This window comes from Sarcophilus harrisii, chromosome 1 (assembly GCF_902635505.1).
Source record: "Sarcophilus harrisii chromosome 1, mSarHar1.11, whole genome shotgun sequence".
NCBI lineage: Eukaryota > Metazoa > Chordata > Mammalia > Dasyuromorphia > Dasyuridae > Sarcophilus > Sarcophilus harrisii.
In genome coordinates, this window is record NC_045426.1 from 333,129,058 (window position 1) to 333,152,497 (window position 23,440).

The window sequence follows — 23,440 nt, forward strand, 5'->3', positions numbered from 1 at the left end:
CATTATACATAGAAGGAATTAAATTTGCTTTATTTCATCCCAGTTCAAGGAAATGAAAAGGTGATTCATTATAAGAAAGACTTTCCAATAAGACAGCACAATGAGTATTGCACTTAGAAAGACCTAAATTCAAATCCAACCCCAGATGCATACTAGTTGAGTGATCCTGGGCAAGTCACTTAATTTAAACATCTGTTTATCATAATTTCCTCATCTGTAAAATGAGGATAATAATAATACCTGGTTCCTAAGGTTTGGGGAAGAAATGAGATAATGTATGTAAAATGCTTTGCAAATATTAAAGTGCTATATCATACTAACTATTATTATTGTTAGAGGGCAGACAGCCAGGTGGATGGTTCAGTGGATAGAGTTCTAGGTCCTGGAGTCAAGAAGTCTTCCTGAGCTCAAATCTGGCCTCAGACATGTACTAGCTGTGTGACCCTATTTCACCCGATTTGCCTCATTTTCCTCATCTGTAAAATAAGTTGGTGAAGAAAATGGCATACTATTCTAGTAACTTTGCCAAGAAAACTCCAAATGGGATCGCAAGGAGTTAGACACAACTGAAAACAGCATCATTAGAGGTGATTCCCAAATTTTTTTTTTCCTGAGGCAATTGGGATTAAGTGACTTGCCTGGGATCACACAGCTAGAGGAAATGTTAAGTGTCTGAGGTAAGATTTTAACTCAGGTTCTCCTGACTTCAGGGTTGGTGCTCTATCCACTGTGCCATCTAGCTGGCCCTCCCAAATGGATTTTGTTGTAAAGTAGGGGAGGGATGATAGAAAGAAGAGATACTTTCTCTTTAAGTAGAGGCTGGTTGAACATTCATTGGGGATGGGATGATGTCTAATGGTAGCAATAGGAAGGGGTGAGGTAAAAAAGAAAAAAGAAATTTACATGATAACTTTATTGTATATTTTAAAGGAATAGCAAGCTGTACATAATCTATTACAGTTTCGTGTGCAATCATCATTATATTATACTATTATAGAAATGTTTGTTTTATCCCATAAATTAAAAATAAAACATTTAAAAAAAGAGTAAGAGATCATGTTTTAGATATAGAGTGGACTAAGCCTCTGGACTTCCTTTCAGCTTGAAGCTTTGGGATTTAAACAGATTGGGGGATTGTAAAATCTTTAAATTTATATAAAAGCTTTTGGTGATTCAGCTCCCACCAATGAAATGAGAAAAATCAAAGGACCTTTAGTGAATACCACACTGGCATTTTATAGCAAGTCATCTCTCTAGGTTAACACTTGTACTTTCCCTGTTCCAGTTTTATAACCTTGAAGCATCTGACATTTAATAGAAAATTCAATACTGGTCATGTGATGGCTTTCTATTGATGGATACCTTGTGATTTGGATGTGGGTTAAAGGCACCTCTGGTGATAGCTGACTGCTGAAGACGTCAAAGTGGAACACGCACCAGGGGGCAAGAACTATTTTTTCCCCCTTACTTATGTAATGTATCTCTCAGCCACCTCTGTTCTCAGAGGAATTCAGACTGTTCCTTACTTTGACTTCAAAGCAATGAATTTGCAAGGATGAAAATGAAAGAAGAGAGCCTCTGGTGGTGAACTTTCTTAGTCCTCTAAAAAGTAAAAACTCTCAAATGATAAAACCTCTGAGAAGCCCAATTTGAGAAATGTACAGTTGTTTTTGATAGCCACCTTAATTGTTCCATTTAGGCAAAAGACTGAAGCTTAGATCAAACCAGTGTTGGACTAGATGGAAATATGAGGTTCTTTTCAGCTCTATGGTTCTATGACCTTTAGACACTTTTCTCAAATTCCTTTCTCTATGTTTGAATGAAGACAAATAATTATTTGATTATCCATATTCTTATGTAAGAGGAAAGGGGCTCCTCTCCCTCTCCCATTCTACTCCACTACCTCTCATGCTAATCCCAAGTCTACAAGTTACTGGTCCCTGGTAGTATCTACTCATCCCGACTCATGAGATTCCTCCTTCTGGTATTACTCTGACAGGCACATCCCCCACGAAAGGCAAGATGTTTTCCTAGAATTTGGTGTTGAATACTTGGATACATACCTTCTTCTTTTTAAATTTCCAATAATAAATTTTTATTTTCAAAACACATGCAAAGATAGTTTTCAACATTTCCCCTTGCAAAACCTTGTGTTCCAAACTTTTCTCCCTCCCCTCTCCCACCCTCTTCTGACTAGACAGCAACCAATCTAAGTCAAACATGTGCAATTCTTCTAAACATATTTCCATAATTATCATGTTACACAAGAAAAACAAGATCAAAAGGGGGAAAAAATGGGAAAGAAAAAAAAGCAACAACCACAAAAAAGGTGAAAATATTATATTGTTATCCATATTCAGTCCCCATAGTCTCCTCTGTGGATGAAAATGGCTCTCTCCATTATAAGTCTATTGGGATTGGCCCGAGTCACTTTTTTGTTGAAACGAGCCACGTCCATCACAGTTGATCATCACATAATCTTGTTGCTGTGAACAGTGTTCTCTTGGTTTTACTCACTTCACTTAGTATCAATTCATGTAAATCTCTCCAGGCCTTTCTAAAAACAATCTGCTGATGGGATACATATATCTTTAAAGAAACAGCCTTCTAAATGGTAATAGCTAGGAACAGGGGAAAAGAAACTATGAGTTCTATACTTTATACTTTGGGTACAATAGACTTTAACGGGCTGGCTTGGGAATCTAGTTTTCTATTACAACACTTGCTATAAAAAATATGTTGTGGATTCCTTTGGGAAAGTAATCTATTCAGAGACTAGAGGATTGTTTATATACATAAAAGATAACTACAAATAATACTAGTAATAGAACCTCAAATTTTTATAGTATTTAGTGATTTTTAGTGAGGTTCCACAAAGATCCTTTCATTGAATCCTCTTAGCAACCTTATAAAGGTGGACAGACATTTTTTCTCTCCATTTTATAAATAAAAAAAAATTAAGAACGATAGAGATTAAGTAATTTGGCTGAGGTCACACAGTGATATCTAGTCTGGTGCTCTACTATATTTTGTTAGTTAGCTGTATCTTTTGTTGTCCTTGTTTTAAAAAATACATCCCACATGCACATGTATACACACATGTTGTGTGCCTTTATTGTTTTAATATAGTTTCTAAGCCTCTGGTAGGTTATTTACTTTTATAGTTCTTTCTTTCCTGTGTCCTCATTTTGTCACAGTTCTCTTTTCTAAAATTGAATGTTTCTTTTGATTTTCCTTCTCTCATCACAATGTGGGATTTAATTGTGTTGTGATCACTATTCCCTAATTACCCACAATTACTTTCCTATACCAGGCTCTTCATTATCCAGGAAAGAATACCAGCTCACATTTATATACTCTTTTATTGTTTACTGAGCACTCTGTTCATAACAATTCTATGAGCTAGGTAGTATAAGTATAATCACCCCTATTTTATAGATGAGAAAACGGATATTCAAAGGATTAAACTAATATTTAGTCCATAAATGCTAAAGCTGAGGCCTAAATTTAGATTTTCTGACTTTTTATAGAGCCATGAGTCTAACATATGCCTTTTTTTTTTCATTCTAAAACGATTTGTTTTGGGAGATAATGATGTTTATAGTGGGGATTTATTTTTGTCAACTACCTTACCATTCAACATCACATCATTTTTAATTCACTTGCTTTGATCTATGATCTCATTATTGTAAGTTTTCTTTCTCATATTGCTCGTTACAAGTCATCCTCACCTCTTTATTCCTGTCCACCTATTTCTCTTGCTTCTCCCCAATCTTGAGAACTAACTTGCAGTCTATTTTCCTTTTTGACTCATTTGCCCACTTCATGGAATTCAATATAGATAAATATCTAAAATAAAGCTTAATTATAGCTTCTGTTTATGTTTCTCCAAATGTACATAAACAGGGTCTCCTGTTATCAGAGTCCATAGATACAACCAAGGTAACAAATGCAAATTGGCTATAGGTCAACCTTTATTTATTTATTTTTACTGTTGTTTTTTTTTTTTTTTATTAAAGCTTTTTATTTTCAAAACATATACATAGATAATTTTCAACATTCACCCTTGCAAAACTTTGTGTTCCAAACTTTTTTTTCTCCCTCCCTTCCTCCCATTCCCTCCCCTAGACAGCAAGTAATCCAATATATGCTAAACATGTGCAATTCTTATATTTCCAAAATTATCATGCTGCACAAGAATAATCAGATCAAAAAGGGAAAAAAATGGGAAAAAAGTAGTCAAATTATGATAAACTTCCCCAAAATGAACCTGAACCTGGGTTTACCATCAAGGCAACCTTGAAATTTCTGTAAATCCTCTTTATCAGATGATTCTACATATTCTTTCTCTGTCAATCACCTCTGCCCAAAAGGCTTGTGTAATACCCTGTGATTTAGGCTCATCTGAAGGTAAACTTACTTTAAGAGTTGCATAACGAGTGTTCCAAATCATTATTAATCAGAGAAATGCAAATTAAGACAACTCTGAGATACCACTACACACCTGTCAGATTGGCTAAGATGACAGGAAAAAATAATGATGAGTGTTGGAGGGGATGTGGGAAAACTGGGACACTGATACATTGTTGGTGGAGCTGTGAACGAATCCAACCATTCTGGAGAGCAATCTGGAATTATGCCCAAAAAGTTATCAAACTGTGCATACCCTTTGATCCAGCAGTGCTACTACTGGGCTTATACCCCAAAGAGATACTAAAGAAGGGAAAGGGACCTGTATGTGCCAAAATGTTTGTGGCAGCCCTGTTTGTAGTGGCTTGAAGCTGGAAACTGAGTGGATGCCCATCAATTGGAGAATGGTTGGGTAAATTGTGGTATATGAATGTTATGGAATATTATTGTTCTGTAAGAAATGACCAGCAAGATGAATACAGAGAAATTTGGAGGGAATTACATGAACTGATGCTAAGTGAAATGAGCAGAACCAAGAGATCATTATATACATCAACAACGATACTGTATGAAGATGTAATCTGATGGAAGTGGATTTCTTTGACAGAGACCTAATTCAGTTTCAATTGATCAATGATGGACAGAAGCAGCTACACCCAAAGAAAAAAACACTGGGAAATGAATGTAAACTGTTTGCATTTTTGTTTTTCTTCCCGGGTTATTTCTACCTTCTGAATCCAATTCTCCCTGTGCAACAAGAAAACTGTTTGGATCTGCACACATACATTGCATCTAGGATATACTAGGACATATTCAACATATATAGGACTGCTTGCCATCTAGGGGAGGGGGTGGAGGGTGGGAGGGAAAAATCGGAACAGAAGTGAGTGCAAGGGATAATGTTGTAAAAAAAAATTACCCTGGCATGGATTCTGTCAATAAAAAGTTACTATAATAAAAAAAGAAAAAAAAAAGAGTTGCATAACCTGCATTGTTTGAATAATTACTCACTATAATAGTGGGATGTGGTGAGAGTGGTAAGATCCAGATCTCTTGATTTGCTATGTTGTAGTTTTAGTCCTTCACCTTCTGGTGATCTTTTTCTCTCCCCACAGTTGTTAACTGAGCACTCTATTCATAACAATTCTGTGAGCTAGATAGTTAAAGTATAATCACCGTTATTTTACAGATGAGGAAATGGATATTCAAAGGAATAGTTTAATATGCAACCAATAAACAGTTGGATGCAGTTCTACTCTTGAGACCAATCAAAATAAGTTGACTATCTCTTCAATTTGACAGCCTTATAAATACCTAAAGACTGTTATTTCCCCTAAATCCCCTGAAATGATCCTTTGTTGAATTAAGGCATAATCTCAAGATCCTTCACTGGTTAAAATTCTGTCAACATTTACCAGATGATCAAAGTCTTTCCTAAAATGTGCCACATAGAATTGTTCCCAAAGCAGTCTGACCAGAGCAGTATATGGCAGGACTTCTTGTACTATCCCCTTTTTTCTCCAGAAGGTCCAATGCTGAAATTTTCAAATTTAGGTAATTCATGAGATAATCCAAAAAGCTCGTACTTTGCAAAAATATTCCTTCTCAGGCCACAATACTGGATTACATTTTCTAGGAACTCAAATCCCCATTCCTCTACACAGAAGATTGTTAAATTCATAAAAATTTTCCATGAATTATCCTCTTGAGCCCTGTGTGAGAACACATGAGGCCTCCATATATTATTGCCTTGGCTGTGTCCACCATGTCATGGGGTGGGAAAGTCTATGTGCTTACTGCCTCAAGGTTATCATTCCTGGGATGGGACAAGTACTAGAAGATCATATATATTGGTAATGGATTTCCTTTTCTAGGACCGAACTTACTTTGTTGAATCCTGGTCTCTTTTCTACATAGGAAAAGTGAAAGAAGGAAAAAAAAGACTTTAATAAGAGACCAAGATTGGGTTGTTATTCTCATTAGTAGATTGTAACACCTATGACAAGAGTTCAGTCTCTGGACTCTCAAGTCAGCCAACTAATCATCTCATTCCATTCATAGTAGTTTGTATCCTTCAACAAAATATCAGTGCACATGTGTTCTCCAGGTTGTTTCACTCCTCAGATGCTTCCAAACAAAATCTCATGCCTGTAAGCCTATCAAATTGATCAACGATTTTTCTGCTCAGTCCCCTTTGTACGTACAATTATGAGTTCACATTTTAACTAAAATCACTAAAATAATATAGCACAATGGTGAACTAGGCATTGCTGAGCTAGCAAAGTTTTATCCTTCCCATTTGATTTGCCTTGGGGTTCACTGCTCTAGGGTTCCTTGATATGTCAGTAATTTCCCTGGGTCTCCCATTACTGTTTCTTCACCCCTACCTTGGCTACTGTGAGGAAAGTTACTACCTATAGAATTATAATTATAGAAATGATTATGGACTTAAAGTCAAGGATTTTCCTCAGCAAGGGCTAAGTGAAAGGGCACCCATTGTACAAATGAGAACCAAGTAGGGAACAAGTAATTTATTCCCACACAGAAAAGCTATAAAGGATCCTTGCATGATTAGAGCCAATTTCTGTGACTAATCACTTCTAGTAAAATCATTTGGAAGGCTAGTATTCAAGCCTCATTGGTACATAAATAGTTGAGTTTTGTTATTGTTGTTGTTTTTGCAAAGCTGCTAATGAGCCAGTTCACATGTGTCCATTCAAATACCAAGTACAAATTTCTTTTAAGGGCCTCCTTCTCTGATAGAGATTCTTTCCTTGTTGCAATCCCAGTCCCACTACTATTATTGCAACTGCAACCTCTTTGATAAATGCTTTTGCCACAGGCATTTGCAGGTCTTCCATGACCTTTCAGTATTCACAAGATGAATGCTAGAGAAAAGGAAATCCAAGGAGGGACAAAAGATACAGGGATAAGCCTGGCTAGTAGAATCTATCTTCCATGGGGCCTAGGATACCCTTGTCATACTCTAATTAAAGATTATAGAAAGCTTCTTCCTTCATCCATCTCTTGACCAGAGTCACCAGAAGCTGCCTCTTCTCTAAGACGGGGTACCCAATCTTGTCAAAGATGAGGAACAGGGTTGGGAGGAAACTCACTCTAACAATGAGTCATAAACAGTGAGAAGCAGGCAGAGGAGATTGGTATGTGCTCAAATATGTAGAACATGGTCCTCTGGAGGCTGTTAGAGAATATCTATGTATTCTTCAAAATGGGGGGGCCTAAAATCCTAAAATAGGATTTTACACTATGCCTTTATACTAAATTTAACAATTTATTACCTCTCTTGGTTTTCACTTTGGAAAATTAAAATTTGGATCTTATAGCTATATGGATTAACTAGTTTGGTTCATTTTTTCCCTTCTCCAAATTAAACCACCAGGAACCAAGCCTGTGAGGTTCTGAGGCTTTGTGCTCTCAGGGATCATGAATTCTCAACTTTACCTTAACTATTTTCAACCCTATACCCACACCTTTCCACTCTCCCTCTATTTCTTGCTCTGAGCAAGGACTCAGGACTCTACGCAAAGGGCTATCAAACTGTGCATACCCTTTGACCCAGCTATATCCCAAAGAGATCATAAAGGAGGGAAAGGGACACACATGTGCAAAAAAATGTCTGTGGCAGCCCTATTTGTAGTGGCTAGAAACTGGAAAGTGAGTGGATGCCCATCAATTGGAGAATGGCTGGGTAAATTGTGGTATATTAATGTTATGGAATATTATTGTTCTGTAAGAAACAATCATCAGGATGATTTCAGAGAGGCTTGGAGAGACTTACATGAACTGATGCTAAGTGAAATGAGCAGGACCAGGAGATCATTGTACAAGGTTACAACAAGATTATACAATGATCAATTCTGATGGAAGTAGTTCTTTTCAACAATGAGAAGATTCAGGTCAGTTCCAATGGTCTTGTGATGATGAGAGCCATTTACACTCAGAGAAAGAACTGTCGGAACTGAGAGTAGATCACAACATACATAGCATTTTCACTCTTTTTTGTTATGTTTTGCTTGATGTTTTCTTTCTCATTTCTTTTTCCTTTTTGAATCTGATTTTTCTTGTATAGCAAGATAACTGTATAAATATGTATGCCTAAATTAAATTTTAACATGTATTTTTACCATGTTTAACATATTGGCTTATTTGCCATCTAGGGAAGAGGGTGGGGGAAAAAGGAAAAATTGAAACACAAGATAATTTTCAAGGGTCAATGTTGAAAAATCATCCTTACATATGTTTTGAAAATAAACTTCAATAAAAAATAAATAAAATAAAATAAAAACAAATAAAAAATACTTCTTGCTCTAACAACTATAACAAAATTCATACTCCCATTGATTCTGGAATAGACATGCCAATAGACTATATTATTGTCCCACTCCCTATCTTTGTGACTTTCCATACCATAACTCTCTTCATTGGTCATCATATAAATGTAGAATAAATACAATATAAATAAGAGGTATCTGAGAAAAGAGATGGGAGAGACTAAGAGAATCTGCCCATGGAAAACACATTTTCTTGTTCTTAAATTTATTCACATTTTTTTTGGCAGGTAGATGAAATCCTTGGGGATCAACCTGAATTGAAGGAAAAAGTGTTTGCAGTTTTGAAGCAGTATGCTTCAGAGAGAAAAGTGGACTATTTAGCTTATGCTCTTTCTATGATACTCATCAATGAAGACCACCAGATGCTCATTGACAACATCAGGTACATTGGTGATTTGAAGCAGAGGGTGTGGGGCAGTAGCATAGTCAAAATACAATTTTCCCATCATCTAGGAAGATCGAATCTTCCCCAAGTGGGGTGGCTGAAAATGCATCACAATTAATAATTATAATTTATTTTCATAAAAAGTACTTTGCTTTTTCAATATACTTTCACAATCATCACTTTAAAAAACATACTTCTTTTTCCCAGTTATATAAAAAGGAAGTCTATTTTGAGCTAGAAGGTTAGGAGACCAGTTCTGGTAGAGCAATTCAATTTCTACCTTTGGGCTTCAGTTTCTTTACTTGTTAATCTACTTCAATAAATATTTATTAGTTGCTTATTGTATGTAGAACTCTATGAAAGAAATTGAGGGAGGATTTGGGATTAGGAGCCCAGAGCTATGGTTCATTAGTGTAAACTAATGTAAACTGGGATTTGGAGAGGAGGGGAAATAAAAAGATTAAATGAAGATACCTGTGCTAATGAACCTTAAAGTTAAGTCAAGGCAACAAGCATTTATTAATCCCTTATTATGTGCCAGATATGCTGGAAATATAAATATACACTATGTACTAAGTGGTGGAGGATACAAACACAAACAAAACAAAGACTGTCCCTGTCTCAAAGACCTTACATCCCAATAGGAAAAGATAATACTCAAAAAGGAAAAATAGAGACAGATAGACAGACAAATAAATACGTATTTAGGTACACATATAAGATGAGTGATATAGTGATTAGAGTGATAGATTTGAAATTAGAAAGACCAGGTTCAAGATCCTGCCTCAGACACTTCTTGGTTTTGTGACCCTAGACAAGTCCCTTTATATCTTTGAGCCTCAGTTTTCCCATCTGTAAAATAATGGATTTGAATGAGATGAATCTAAGGTTCCAAAGTACATGATTTAATAAAATAAATTTTGGGGGGGGAAAAATCTCACTTCAAGGGATTGAAAAATGAATGGAAGGTGAGTCAAGGCCAGCAATAATGAGTTTGCCCCCACTTTTTGAAAACAAAGAATTTAAAAATTTCTCTGGTCTAGATAGGCTATCTATCATGTTAATTGAACTTTGAATGGGAAAAATAGCATTGAAACAGTGAAATTTTTAATTGGGAGAGAATTGAGTAAGAAAATAGAAGAAGAGGGCAGTCATTTTCTTTTCTTTTTTATGATTAAAGTTTTATTGTTGCCTTTTGTTTTTGCATTACAGTCATAGTTGACTTTACTTCAACACCTATCCAACATATACTTTCCGCTCCACATACCACCCCACACACAGACCCATGCATACCTCCACCCCAAGGTGCTTCACCTCTGAATTTCAGCATATAGTCTTCTTCCATTCAAGGAGCACTGTGTGGATCAAATGAAATAATACATGTATTGGCCTTCTTGTCCTGGTGGATTCTTTGGATCAGCAAGCTCGAGAATCATCAACTCTGTGAGAATGAGGGCAAGTATACTCCATGCACCATGCTCACTCACTAGAGATTATTCCTGAAATGCACTCTCTCCTCCCTGCTGCAATTTAGAATCCCCAGATACCTCAATTCTCAGCCTAAGCACCTTCTCTTACCTTGGGTCTTTCTTAAGCCTCCCCAGTTGCTATTACCTCCCCACCCAAATTATCCTATATTCATTTTGTATGTTTGTTTCCCCTAACAGAATGTAAGTCCCAGTACCTAGCGGTGAAGGAACATATTATATAGTAGGTGCTTAATAATGCTTATTGATTGATCCAAAAAGAATTGTCATTAACCCTTCCAAAGGCCAAAGCATGATTTCTTCTGGCTAGAAAAAAAAAGTACTCCAATATGGGGTGTATAACCAAACCATGTAACTGTATAACCGGCACCCAGGAAGGCAGAAAGGAGGGTGTATCTGTTGACTGACAATCTTTTCTCACTGTCTAAGCTTTCTAAGAGACAACATAGAGAAGAGGAGTGCTGTCAAATCCAAGCAAAAACAGGGACCACAAACCCTTCTTAAGGCCTGGCAAACTGCATATTGATTCAGAAAACCACACATTAACATTTATCTACATTCTATTAAATATTTCCCAATTACATTTAAATCTGGGAATGTGAGCAGCAGTGAGGCATCCTACCATGTGGTGGATGGAGAGCTGGCCTCAAAGCCAGGGACAACTGAGTTGAAATTCTGTCTCTAGTCTTAAAACGTGTGACTTTGTCCAAGTCACCATCTCTCAGGACTCTAGGCCACTTTTTAAAATTATAAATTGCAGAGAAAGTGTAGAGTTGCTTTAGTAGAGTTTCCTCGACCACAGACCCATTCCTTAATCCCTAAACTCTGAAAGAATTTTGGACTTGACCTGAGGGAACATTTCATTCTCCCTGGTTGGAGGAAGAAGGAGTGAGAGACATACCAATTCGGAACCATGGAGAATAGACAGGAGGGTTCCAGTCCTGAGCTGAGAGCATGTCTTCTGTAAAACTTGTGTTGAAGTTCCAGCTTGGGACTGGGAGAGAAACCAGTGTTATACCTTTCCACTTTTCTAGGGAGATTGGACTGTTATAGCTTATATATTCATTTAAGACTTCCCTATTTTACTGCTGTGCTTGCTAAACATCAATTTGCATTCTAGATATTTGTTTCTTAGGCTAGTAAATGTGATAAAATTGTTGATCATCAGAAAATCAAAGCTATATTTTGTAGCAAATACATATAAAGATAGTTTTCAACATTCATTTTTGTGAGACTTTGTGTTCAAACTTTTCTCCCTCCCTCTTTTTCTCCCTCCCTCCCCCAAAACATAGTTTAGAAATGAAGCCCTTATCAGAAACACCGGTTGTAAAAATTTTTATCCCCCTTTCTGCTACCCTTCTAATTTTGGCTGCATTGGTTTTGTCTGTAGAGAATTGTTTTAATTTATTTAATCAAAATGATCCATTTTGCATTTCACAATATTCTCTAGTTCTTAGCTATAAATACCCTCCTTCTCCACAGATCCAACAGGTAGACTATCCCTTGCTCTCCTAATTTGCTTATAGTATCACCCTTTATATATAAATCATGAACCCATTTCTACTATTTCTTGGTATAACATGTTAGATATTGGTGAATGCCTGGTTTTTACCATATTATTTTCTAATTTTTGGTGGGTCAAGTTTCTTGCAAAGGCTAAGTCAGCTTCCTGAAAGGGATTTAATTCAGGAGGAAAAAAAAACAACCTAGATCACTCTGAAATTCTAAGTGTTACCTTTGGTAATTTATTGATGTGTTTTGTTTTTATATGACCTAGATTTTTCATTTCCCTACTCTCTCAGGGATTCATCCCATACCAAAAACCAAGAAAACTGATCAAAACTGATCCTTCCTGTTCTTCTTGTCTGTCTGAAGACAGTATCTGAATGGGGGGAAAGGTTGGTGCCCTCATTAGATCTACTTGTAACATATGCTGCTTTTAGGTCATTACTCAGACATCCTTATAATTAAGAAGACCCGATTAACATTTTCAGTAATACAATGATCAAAACAACTCTAAAGGACCTTTGATGAAAAATGCTTTTAATCTCCAGAAAAAGAACTTTTTAAAACTTTATTTTTCTTGAGGGTTTGGGTTTTGTTTTGTTTTTTTGTTTTTGGTCTTTGTTTACTTTTACAACATGATTAATATGGAAATGTTTTGTGTGACTACATATGTATAACCTATATCAAATCACTTGCTTTTTCAATGGTGGGAAGGTGAGGAAGGAGGAAGGGAAAAAATTGGGAACTCAAAGTTTTAAAAACAAATGTTAAATTTTGCTTTTACATATAACTGGGGGGAAAATAAAATGCTAAATAAATTCACAAAAAAAGAAAGAGTGCCTGACAGATGGTCAGGATTAAAAAAAAACAAACCAGAAATTAAAAATAAAAGGTCTGATAATCCACAGTTCCCACATCCACAAACACCCCCTCTTCTCCAGCCCTCTGCTTTTGCATAGGAATTTGGAGTTTCTCAGATTAAGTGGCAGAACAGCCACCCTCTCTATTGACAATAAGTTTCTTCACCAGGAACTCCATACACAGAATAAACTACTTGTCTCAGCACCATCCAAATCCTCAAAGAATCATTTTGAGGCAGTTTCCTTTCCACATTCCTTTTATCTCTGTCCCTACTCAGTTCACACAGGCCACGGATACCTTGTGAAAGAAAGTCCTTTGCAAATCATAAAGAATTATCCAAACATGACATGTTTTTATTTGTGATGATTATTTCAGCATGTGTCAGAGTCCTATAATCTTTACAACTTCTAAAGCAGTTTCTGACCCAATTATAGCCCAAAGTAGAGGGAAGGAGCAGTTAGAATATAGCTGGAATTTACTTTGGACTCCATTATCCTTACCATTCAGACATATAAGGCTTCTCCAGTGATACACATAATACTTGGGAAGCACATACACCAGGGAAATACAGCCAGGGACACTAGAGACCTAGAGCTGAGCTTTTTGTATACAAAGACATCTCTTGCTTGCCTTCTTTTTCTTATAACAGGCCAATCTATAGCAAATACCTGCCAGAAATTCTGGCAGTCCTTGCTTTTACTTCCTACCTATATATAGGCAGCCTCAGAGTGGGGAAAAAGCTAGTGCCCTCATTAACCACTGACAGGTCATCACTCAGCCTTCTTTGTAATTGAAAGAGTTATCAGATCAGCTTCCAAATATCCCCCACCTTGTAGCCATGTTACTATCTATGGGCAAGTCACTTAATGTCTCTATACCTCAGTTTCTCCAACTAAAATAAATTTGCACCACCCACCTCACAAGGTAGAAAAAATGTCTGCAATCATAAACTCTTTGAGTAGCTATTATTATCCATCATCCTTCATTTATTCCCCTAGAATTCCTTTATTTCCTCTGCCCCATCTCTGTTCTGTTAATGCTGCACCCCTCCTGAAATGATGCTGTCAGGCACCCTGCCCGAGCTTTCTGTATGGGCATTTGTTGTTTGCCGAGCAATGCAGCAGATAAATGCTCACTTTAGCAGCTACCAGGAACAGCTGCCTGATTGGATCTTTCTACTGCCCTAGCTCTATTTATTAGGATCCTGCTGTTGCCACAGCTTGACTTTTTTCCTTTGATGGTCTCTTTTTACCTCCCCCCCCCTCGAAATTCTCCTCATGATTTAACATTCATTGCAAGGTATTTGTTTGCAACACATCTCCTGGACTCAGCGCAGACCCTGAGCTCTCTGCTTGATGTGTCTTTTGCTTCCATAGCCACTGGGGCTTCTCCCTTTTTTCTCCCCCTTATCCTCCACATGTGGATTTTTACCCATTCATGCAGTCATCAGCTCCTAACAGATAATGATTTGCTAGCATTTCCCAATCTATTGGCTTTCCTGGCACCAGGGATCCTGCATGGATAGGGTTTAGCCTTCTGCTGCCCTGTAGACTCCAAGGGGGTAGCCACAGTGCCCAGTGGTAGTTTTGTACCAGAATGGAGATATCTGGCACAAGCAGGAAGTAAAGATGAGCTGTCTTGGGTGAGTAGTGATCCAAGTCCTTTTCTGGGAAAATTTAGAGTAAAAAAAAATGAAGTTATTTTTACAATTTAATTTGGGGGGAGGTAATTATGTACTCTGCATTGAAAAGCTTGCTCAGTGAAAGGTAATTAATGTGTAACCCTATCCTGGCCAATGCTTGGAGAGAGGGCTGGACAGAGAACTGGTAAATTGCAACCTGTTTCCAAATCTAAGTGTAATGTCTTATTCTGGAATAGTCCTTTTTTAAGTACTAAAAATGCAGTCCTTCTAAATGGAATAGGAAAGATTTGCATGGAATGAATTTGAAGTGAGGAGAGTTCTACAGTTCTTTTCATCTCTAATATTCTATGTTCTATGTAACCAGATTCTCCTTAGTCTCTCTCATTCTGTGTTCCAAATCCCTTTGCAGCAACGTTGTTCTTTGTTCCAAATTGCCTTGCAGCTGTTCTGATCTATGTTCTTTGTTCTAAATCCCCTTGCAGTTCTACCATTCTGAGTCCTATGTTCTCCATTTTCTTTCAGCTCTAACATTCTCTGGTCTCTTTTAAAGGTTCCTTCCAGCTCTTACCATTCTAGGTGCTTGGGACCTTTTAGTACTAGCTTCCTGTGATTTTGAAGTCCTTAGTGGATTCCACTTCATCAATAAACTTGTTGGAAAGTGGAGTGAAGGCTAGTTTTGGAGTTTGGTCACTTAGGAGTCTCTCTTTTCCCAAGAAAAATTTGGGATTCTTAAGGGATGTTCTTATCCTTGAAGTCAACCTTTTAATGATGGTTTAAGAACAATCAGTCCCTTCCCATCCCCCTAGCTTGTTGAGCATGACAGGAAAATTGCTTGAGATGTTATAGTAGGAGAGACTTAGAAACCATCTGTGCTGCCAGATGGAAATTTTTACTTAAGCAAGTAGGGTGTCAGTGCGGTGGATTATGTGTTGTGTGGGGGTGGGGTATAATGAAACTCCCTTCTACATGTAACATTTAATTTTTGTTTCCTACAAAACTGGTGGGAAAACTCACTGGAAAGATCTGATGTACTCGAAATTTAGAACCCCATCTGGAAGAATCGACTCATTCAAATGCCTACACATGCATTTACTAGGCTAAATCAGTAGTCACACAATTGCAATTGTTTCTCATCTTCATTCCTTCATTAGTTCATTCATTCACTTAAGAAATGTTTATTGAGTACTTACTTACTTTACACAGAGTGCTAAGGGAGTATAACGATGAATAAGACAGTTTTTGCACTCTAACAATAAGAATATTAATAAACCACATGTTCATACTGATTTAAGGGTTACACAAATTCAGAATGATAATTCTGTGAGGTAGATGGTAAGAGGAGGACCTGGAGTCTAAGAGTGACTTGTTCTCAGTTACCAAGCTATTAAATATTAGAGGCAGGATTTGAATCTGGGTCTTCAGCCTTCTTTCTGTATACCAGTCTAACTGCACTTATGGATTACCTGAGGAGGTAAGACCCTTCCCCCCACCCACACACAAATATTGACTACACATCAACAATACAAGAGATGCCTCGAGGTAATGGTACAGACATTAAGTGAACATTCAAAGGGAGAGATGGTTGTGGCTTACAGTGGCCTCAGAAGGTTTAATGTAGGTGGTGGCAGTAAAGTTAAACCACTAAGAACAGGTAAGATTTAGATAGGTGAGGTGAGGAAATTGCAGGTGATAGAAATAGCTTGGGCAAACACAAATAACTCCTTCATATAGTGCTTTAAGGTTTGTGAAGCACTCTTCTTTACAGTAAGCCAGGAAGTAAAATAAACTGGACAAGTATCCTGAGGTTCTGAGAAGTCAGTGAATTACCTGGGATTGCTCAACTATTTAGATAAGGGGCTTCCCCATTGTCACATAGCTAGCAGAAATCTCTTTGTGACTTCCCTTGAACCATTTCCCAAACCTGAGATGGAGGCAGCTGGATGGCACAGTGGATGGGATACCAGACCTGGAGTAAGGAGGATTCATCTTCTCAGGTTCAAATCTGACCTCAGATACTTACTAGCTGTGTAGACTAGCTCAGTCTAGTCCTTTAATCTGACATTTAAGTTAACAGAGGCCTATATAGGGTAAATGACTTGACTTCTATATGTAGTTTTAGAGATGCGATTCAAACTGAAATTATTTTGTTCTAAATTCAGTGACCTTCCATGGCACTGTGACCACTCTCTTAACAGATGATGTGTCACAACTCCTTCCCACTTCATTAGACAGTCTTGTCAAGTTGCTAAAGTCTATTACAAAAGATTTATAACCTCTTATAAACATAACTAGTATGTTTCCAAATAATACATTCAATTTATTTGCAAGCCCAATCTTTAAAAAAAAAAAAAGAAAAAGTAAGCTTTTTTAGTGTGGTGTTTTCTTTAGAGAGGTTCTAACTAACTCTGAGGCCACCAGTACTTTTTGTCCTTTATTCAGAGTTGGAACTGATGGCCAGGATAGCCCCCCTCTTTTTTTTGTCAAGAAAGGGAGAGAAATGACCTCTTGAGAGAAAAAGCATTGGCTTTGGAAGCAGAAGATCAAGTTTGAATGCCACCTCTGATACAACCTGTATGTTCTTGAGTAAATCACTTATCGCCTTGGGCTTCATTTTCCTTATCTGTAAAAAGAGACATTTGAATCCATGATCTCTAAGATTTCTTAAGGCTCTAAAGCCTAGAATAATCTTTTGGTGGTCTCTGAAAGAGTAATTGTGAATAATCAAGTTAGAAATTAGAAACCAGCATTCTACCTGAGGGCTTTGTTTGGAGATTATGGTTTTAATTGTTTTAGCTTTTCAAAAGTAAAACAAAGCCAATAATGTTTTCCATCATGCACAGTTTCTTTTTTTCTTTTTTAAATGTTCAAAATGAAAAAGAGGGGGGGACAGCTTCTAAAGACAGGAGACTTAGGTTCAAATCTTAGCTGTATTTGCTAGTTATATAACTTTAGCCATGTCACTTAACCTGAGATTCTTTATCTATAAAATGAGGAAATGACTAGCCCTTTAAATTTATTTTTCCCTTCTTCCCTCCTCTTTTCCTTCTTCCCTTCCTCATTATATGCTCACTTTGTACACACACTGGGTTTGGGATTATGGAGAATATAAAGTCAAATGACAGAGCTCCTGCTTTCAAGTTAACAGAGGAGATGAGATATATGGGTAGATTAACCGTAGCACAAAACAGAAGAATATGGTAAGCACTTGAACAAAAAAGGTATAAATACAGTGCTCAGGTCATTGAGGAGAGATTACATATATAACATATCATTTATATGGTGTGAGTATATATACAAATGTCAGAGTGAGACATAAGAGAAGCTGGAGTGCTACAGTTGGAATCTGGAAAAACTTGGATTTCAAATCCTGCCTCTGAGGGCAGCTAAATGGTGCAGCAGATAAAGCATTGGCGCTAAAGTCAGACACTTATTAGCTGTGTGACCCTAGACAGGTCTCTTAATCCTAAGAACCTCCAATCCTCTCCTCCCTTACCCTCTCTTTACCTACCTCTACTCACCCACCCCCCACAAAAAATGCCCAAATCCTTCTTCTGGTACTCAACTAGTTGTGTGATTATGGGAAGGTCATTTAAACTTTTTGGAACCTCAGTTTCTTCATCTGTATAATGGACAGAAGGATCCATAGACCCTATCTCACAAGGTTGTTACAAAGTTTAGATGAAATATGGAATATGCTTTACAAATTACAAAGTATCATACAGGATATCAGCTGTGATATCATTGTGTCATTATTTGGAAAAAGACTAATGTATTTCACATTACAATTAACACCAAAGTCCCAGTTGTTTTTGACACTAGTTACTTCTGAGAAGAATTTTTACACCAAATGTTATCAAGTATTTTTGCTCTCTAAGCAGTCCTGGGGAACAGAATCTGCTAATTTCTGAGCCAAAAGTAGGAGTGCAGTGCACCCTGAGCTCTAATTACAATTGACATTGGTTTTTTTGCTGATGTTATAAAGGGATATAGTATGTTACTGTCTAATCTTAGTGGAAAGAACCTTGGACTAGTAATCAGGAGACCCAATTCTAGTTCCCATTTTGCCACTGGCTCACTGGTTGACCTTGGGCAAAACATTTTCTCTTGCTGGCCTTCAGTTTGCATATTTATAAAATGAATGGGTTGGATTTGCTAGTTTCTAAATTCCCTTTGAGTTCTCTTATATTCTGTAATTTTAGTCCCACCAGACAACCTGAATGGTTGATCCTCAGTTTAGTAAACATTGATAAGAGTTTCATGTGAGTGACTCAATGCAGCAATGGAATTGATGATGCCTAATCCATTATAATTCCTGCCTCCCCCATTCCTGCCCATCTGTTCAGCTGCTGTATCCTCTGGGGGAAGGGAGAATGTCCCAGTAAAAAAGACTGAAACAGAGAAGTACTGACTCCAGTGTAATTTCACCTTCCCTATTTGTTTCTTGGGGAGGAAGGAATTATCTTCCCCTTCATCAAGGAGCCTTTCCTTTGTGCTATGGGAAAGAAAAACTATGGCTTTACCAAGAGCTTCAGTCCCCACAGGGACAGTTAGTGTTAATAATGAAAAATCACTTTAATTTCTTAGACTTTGTTGATATTCTGCTTCTCAAGAGGAAAGTATGTTCATTAATGGGAAAAACTAATTAGGATGATAATGGTAGCCCATGTTTCTATGTTTGCTTTCTCTTGTTCAAGTCTGCATATATAGCTCATACTTCTGTAAGTATGACTATTCCCATTTTATGGAGAAGGAAAATTGAGGCTCAGAAAAGTTAAGTGGTCTCCCCGAAGTCACATGGCTAGTAGAGGTTGAAATCAGTCTTTTGACTTTTCACATCCTGTTGCCATTCTAAAGTCTAACAAAGTAGTTTGATAGGATTCAGTACTGTTCCATTCCTAGGATCGTAAATCTAGAATTGGAAGCAACTTTAAAGGTCCCTCATTTTACAGATGAGGACAACACTAAGGTGAAATGACTGCTCAAAACCATTCTCTTTGTGTTTTGTGTATCATCAGCATCTTCTCCAAATATATGCCTATATATATATATATATTTATATACACACAGAGAGAGAGAGAGAGACAGAGAGAGTTGTGAATTTAACAATCTTCAACTATCTTAAATACCTTAGGACACAAAAAACAAGTAAGAAGATCATTTAAAAAGCTTTACCATTATCTTATTTGATTCTCATAACAGCCTTGGGATGCAGGTCCTATCATTATCCCCATTTTACTGATGAGGAAACTGAGGCAGACAGAAGCTAAGTGATTCGCCTAGGTTCCCCCAAGCTCACATTTGAACTCAGATTTTCCTGAATCCAGGCCCAGCATTCTTATGTACTGAGTTACTTAGAGTAGTACTTAGATGCTTTACAAGTATTTTATTTGAGTCTCACCCCACCCGGGTGGGAGAGGAGATATTATAATTATTTTACAGATAAGGAAACTGAGGCAGAAATAGCTGATTTCCCAAGGGTACCAGAGTTAAGCAGTATCTGAGGTCAAATTTGAACTTGAGTATTCTTGACTCCAAGTCTAGTGCTCTATATTCTGTTCTATCATGCTTCCTCTGATAAACAGGATTACAAAGGAAATCACTTGTATTGAAATAGTTTTTTAATACACAAGTTCACAGACTCCAGGAAAAATGTCCAGTTCAATTGTACTGGGCTCACACTAAAAGTGATATCCTCCTTTGCACTTTGCATCTCTCTTTGGCACTTGTTTACAAAGATGCGGTATAATAAAGATCTTCTGAACTAGATCAGTCAGTCAATAAGCATTGATTAAATTCCTGCTGAGGCAGCTAAGTGGTGGGGTTCCCAGGATTCTTTAACTGAGTGTAGACATCACAGAATTATGATTTATTATCAGTAAATGTTTGATTTATTTGCCTATTTTATATAACTATATATCTATGGTCATATAAAAATTTCTTGGGTGAAAAGAGTTTGCAAGTGGAAAAAAGTTTAAGGAAGTTCCATTATAGTTTATAGACCACTGGGCTTGGAATCATTCTCCTGAGTTCAAATCTAGCTTCAGACACTTACTAGCTGTGTGACCATGAGCAAGTCATTTAACCCTGTTTGCCTCAGTTCCTCATATGTAAAATGAACTGGAGAAGGAAATGGCAAACCACTGCAGTATCTTTTCCAAGAAAACCCCAAATAGAATCAGGAAGAGTTGACTGAACTGAAACAACTGAACAACAACAAAAGGAACATGAATGGAGACATGGCAGGAATCCTTGGAAGGTACATATGTGAAAATACGGTCAGGGCAATTAACACTTTTGGTTTTATAGAGTTGTCCATGTTATCTTAAGATACCATTATCTTGTTTTGTGACATATTTCATTTCTGCTCCCCACTGGGCTTTTCTACTGGTTTCATGATCACTAAGGTGTCCCCTGATTCCATCCATTTTGACTTCAATTTCTAAGGCTCTTCAGGATCATTTTAATCTTTTCAGGGCCAACTTCAGTTCTCTGTTGCATTTACTAGAAGTGCAGTAGATGGAAAGTTCTTCTTGACAGAAAGTTCTAATTTTTATAAAGTCGAGGATTATAAGCCAGACAATCAACAAAAGCCAGAAAAACATCCCAGGCATAGTATATCTTTTTTAAGCTTTTTTCTCTTGGTGCCTACTCAAGGTTACTGTTCCCAAATAATTACCTGATAAGGTTAGGAAAAAAGTTAAACTTGCTACTAAAACCTTGGTTTTGAGCCTGTATTTTAAAAATTTATTTTGGGGATTGCATAAAAACTATGTGATAGGTAATTAGTGAAGTAAGGAAGAAGAGCAAAAGTGAAAAAAGAAAAGTAAGTGAAAAAGATATAACATTGTTCCTTGTTTATTGCTTCTATCTTCATCATTCACACTTGCCAATGACTTTTGTGCAACATTTGTCAGCACACACTTTATTGTTTTCTTTTTATATTGTTATAGTTTTTGATTACATTATTCTCCTGGTTCTGTTTTTTCTCCTCCTATGAATCAGTTCTTACAAAGTCTATTCATATTTTTCTGAATTCCTCAGTCATGATTTCATACAGTCTAATAATTATATTCAATTATTTTTATATACTACAGTTTGTTCAGTTATTTTCCAATTGATGGATATTCTGTTTTCTTTTTTTCTCTTATAAAATGTACTGCTAGAAATACTTTGGTATAAACAGAATCTTTTTACTGTATGTTATTTTTTTCCCCCTTTTGGCAAAATATGCCCGATTGTGAGATCTCTGATAAAAAAGTATAAACAATTCTGTGACTTTTCTTGCATAATTCCAAATTATTTTTCAGAATGTTTAAACCAATTCACACCTCTATTACTATTATCATAGTATTGCTGTCTTCCCCAAACCCTTTTAACATGAACTATTTATCTTTTGTGATCTTTGCCAATTTGATGGATATGACATGAAAAGTCAAAGTTGATTTAACTTATATTTCTCTTAATAGTGATTTGAACATTTTATAAAGCTATTGATAGTTTACATAGCTTTATCTGAAACTATTCATATCCTTTGACCACTTACCTAACAGAGAAAAGACTATTGGTCTCATATATTTATGTATTAATTCTGTATATTTCTTAGAGATCAGATTATTATCAGATATTTAGTGCAGAGTTCTTTCCCAATTTTTCTTTTCTTTCTAGTGACATTGATTTTGTCTGTGCAAGTTTTTTCATTTTATGTAAAAACAATTGTCTTAGTTTATCATTTATCTCAACTATTTCTCTTTCATGGTTAAGAATTCTTCCCTATCCGCAAATCTAAAGTGTACCTGTTTTCCTTAATTTTTCTTATTATATTACTTTTTTTAAAAATAGGTTTTTATTTATAAGTTATATGCATGGGTAATTTTACAGCATTGACAATTGCCAAACCTTTTGTTCCAATTTTTCCCCTCCTTCCCCCAACCCCCTCCCTTGGATTGCAGGTTGACCAACACATGTTAAATATGTTAAAGTATAAATTAGATATAAAATAATTATACATGTCCAAACAGTTATTTTGCTGTACAAAAAGAATTGGACTTTGAAATAATGTACAATTAGCCTGTGAAGGAAATCAAAAATGCAGGCGGACAAAAATAGAGGGATTGGTAATTATATGTAGTGGTTCATAGTCATCTCCCAGAGTTCTTTCGCTAGGTGTAGCTGGTTCAATTCATTACTGCTCTATTGGAACTGATTTGGTTCATCTCATTGTTGAAGATGGCCATGTCCATCAGAATTGATCATCATACAGTATGGTTGTTGAAGTATATAATGATCTCCTGGTCCTGCTCATTTCACTCAGCATTAGTTCATGTAAGTCTCTCCAGGCCTTTCTGAAATCATCTTGTTGGTCATTTCTTACCGAACAATAATATTCCATAATATTCATATACCACAATTTATTCAGCCATTCTCCAATTGATGGGCATCCACTCAGTTTCCAGTTTCTGGCCACTACAAAGAGGGCTGCCACAAACATTCTTGCACTATTATATTACTTTCATGGTCTAAATTAAAAAGTTTAAAAAACTTCCTTTTATATCTAAATTGAGTATATATTTTGAGCTTATTATGTTATACAGTGTAAGATGAAAATCTAAACCTAATTTCTGTCAAATCACTTTTCATTTTTTTCTAGTTCTTATCAAATAGGAAGAGATTTCCCCAGTAGTTTATGTTCTTGTGTTTATTAAATCCTGGGCTACTAAGTTCCTCTGCTTTTAGGTCATCCTTGTAAAGTTGGTTCTTTGATCTTCTTTTAAAAAATAGTACCATATAATAATATATA

The 23,440-nt window shown here is 36.5% G+C and overlaps 1 protein-coding gene across 1 annotated transcript in view; it reads left to right on the plus strand.

Annotated features, from left to right (window-relative positions):
* The first annotated feature begins 14,132 nt into the window (after positions 1-14,132).
* Positions 14,133-23,440, plus strand: part of GRID2IP (Grid2 interacting protein) — a 115,336-nt gene continuing 106,028 nt past the window's right edge. The window contains exon 1 of the mRNA XM_031945573.1: positions 14,133-14,643. Within this exon, the coding sequence (XP_031801433.1) occupies positions 14,630-14,643 (14 nt within the window). The 5' untranslated portion in view covers positions 14,133-14,629. The remainder of the gene's footprint in view (positions 14,644-23,440) is intronic.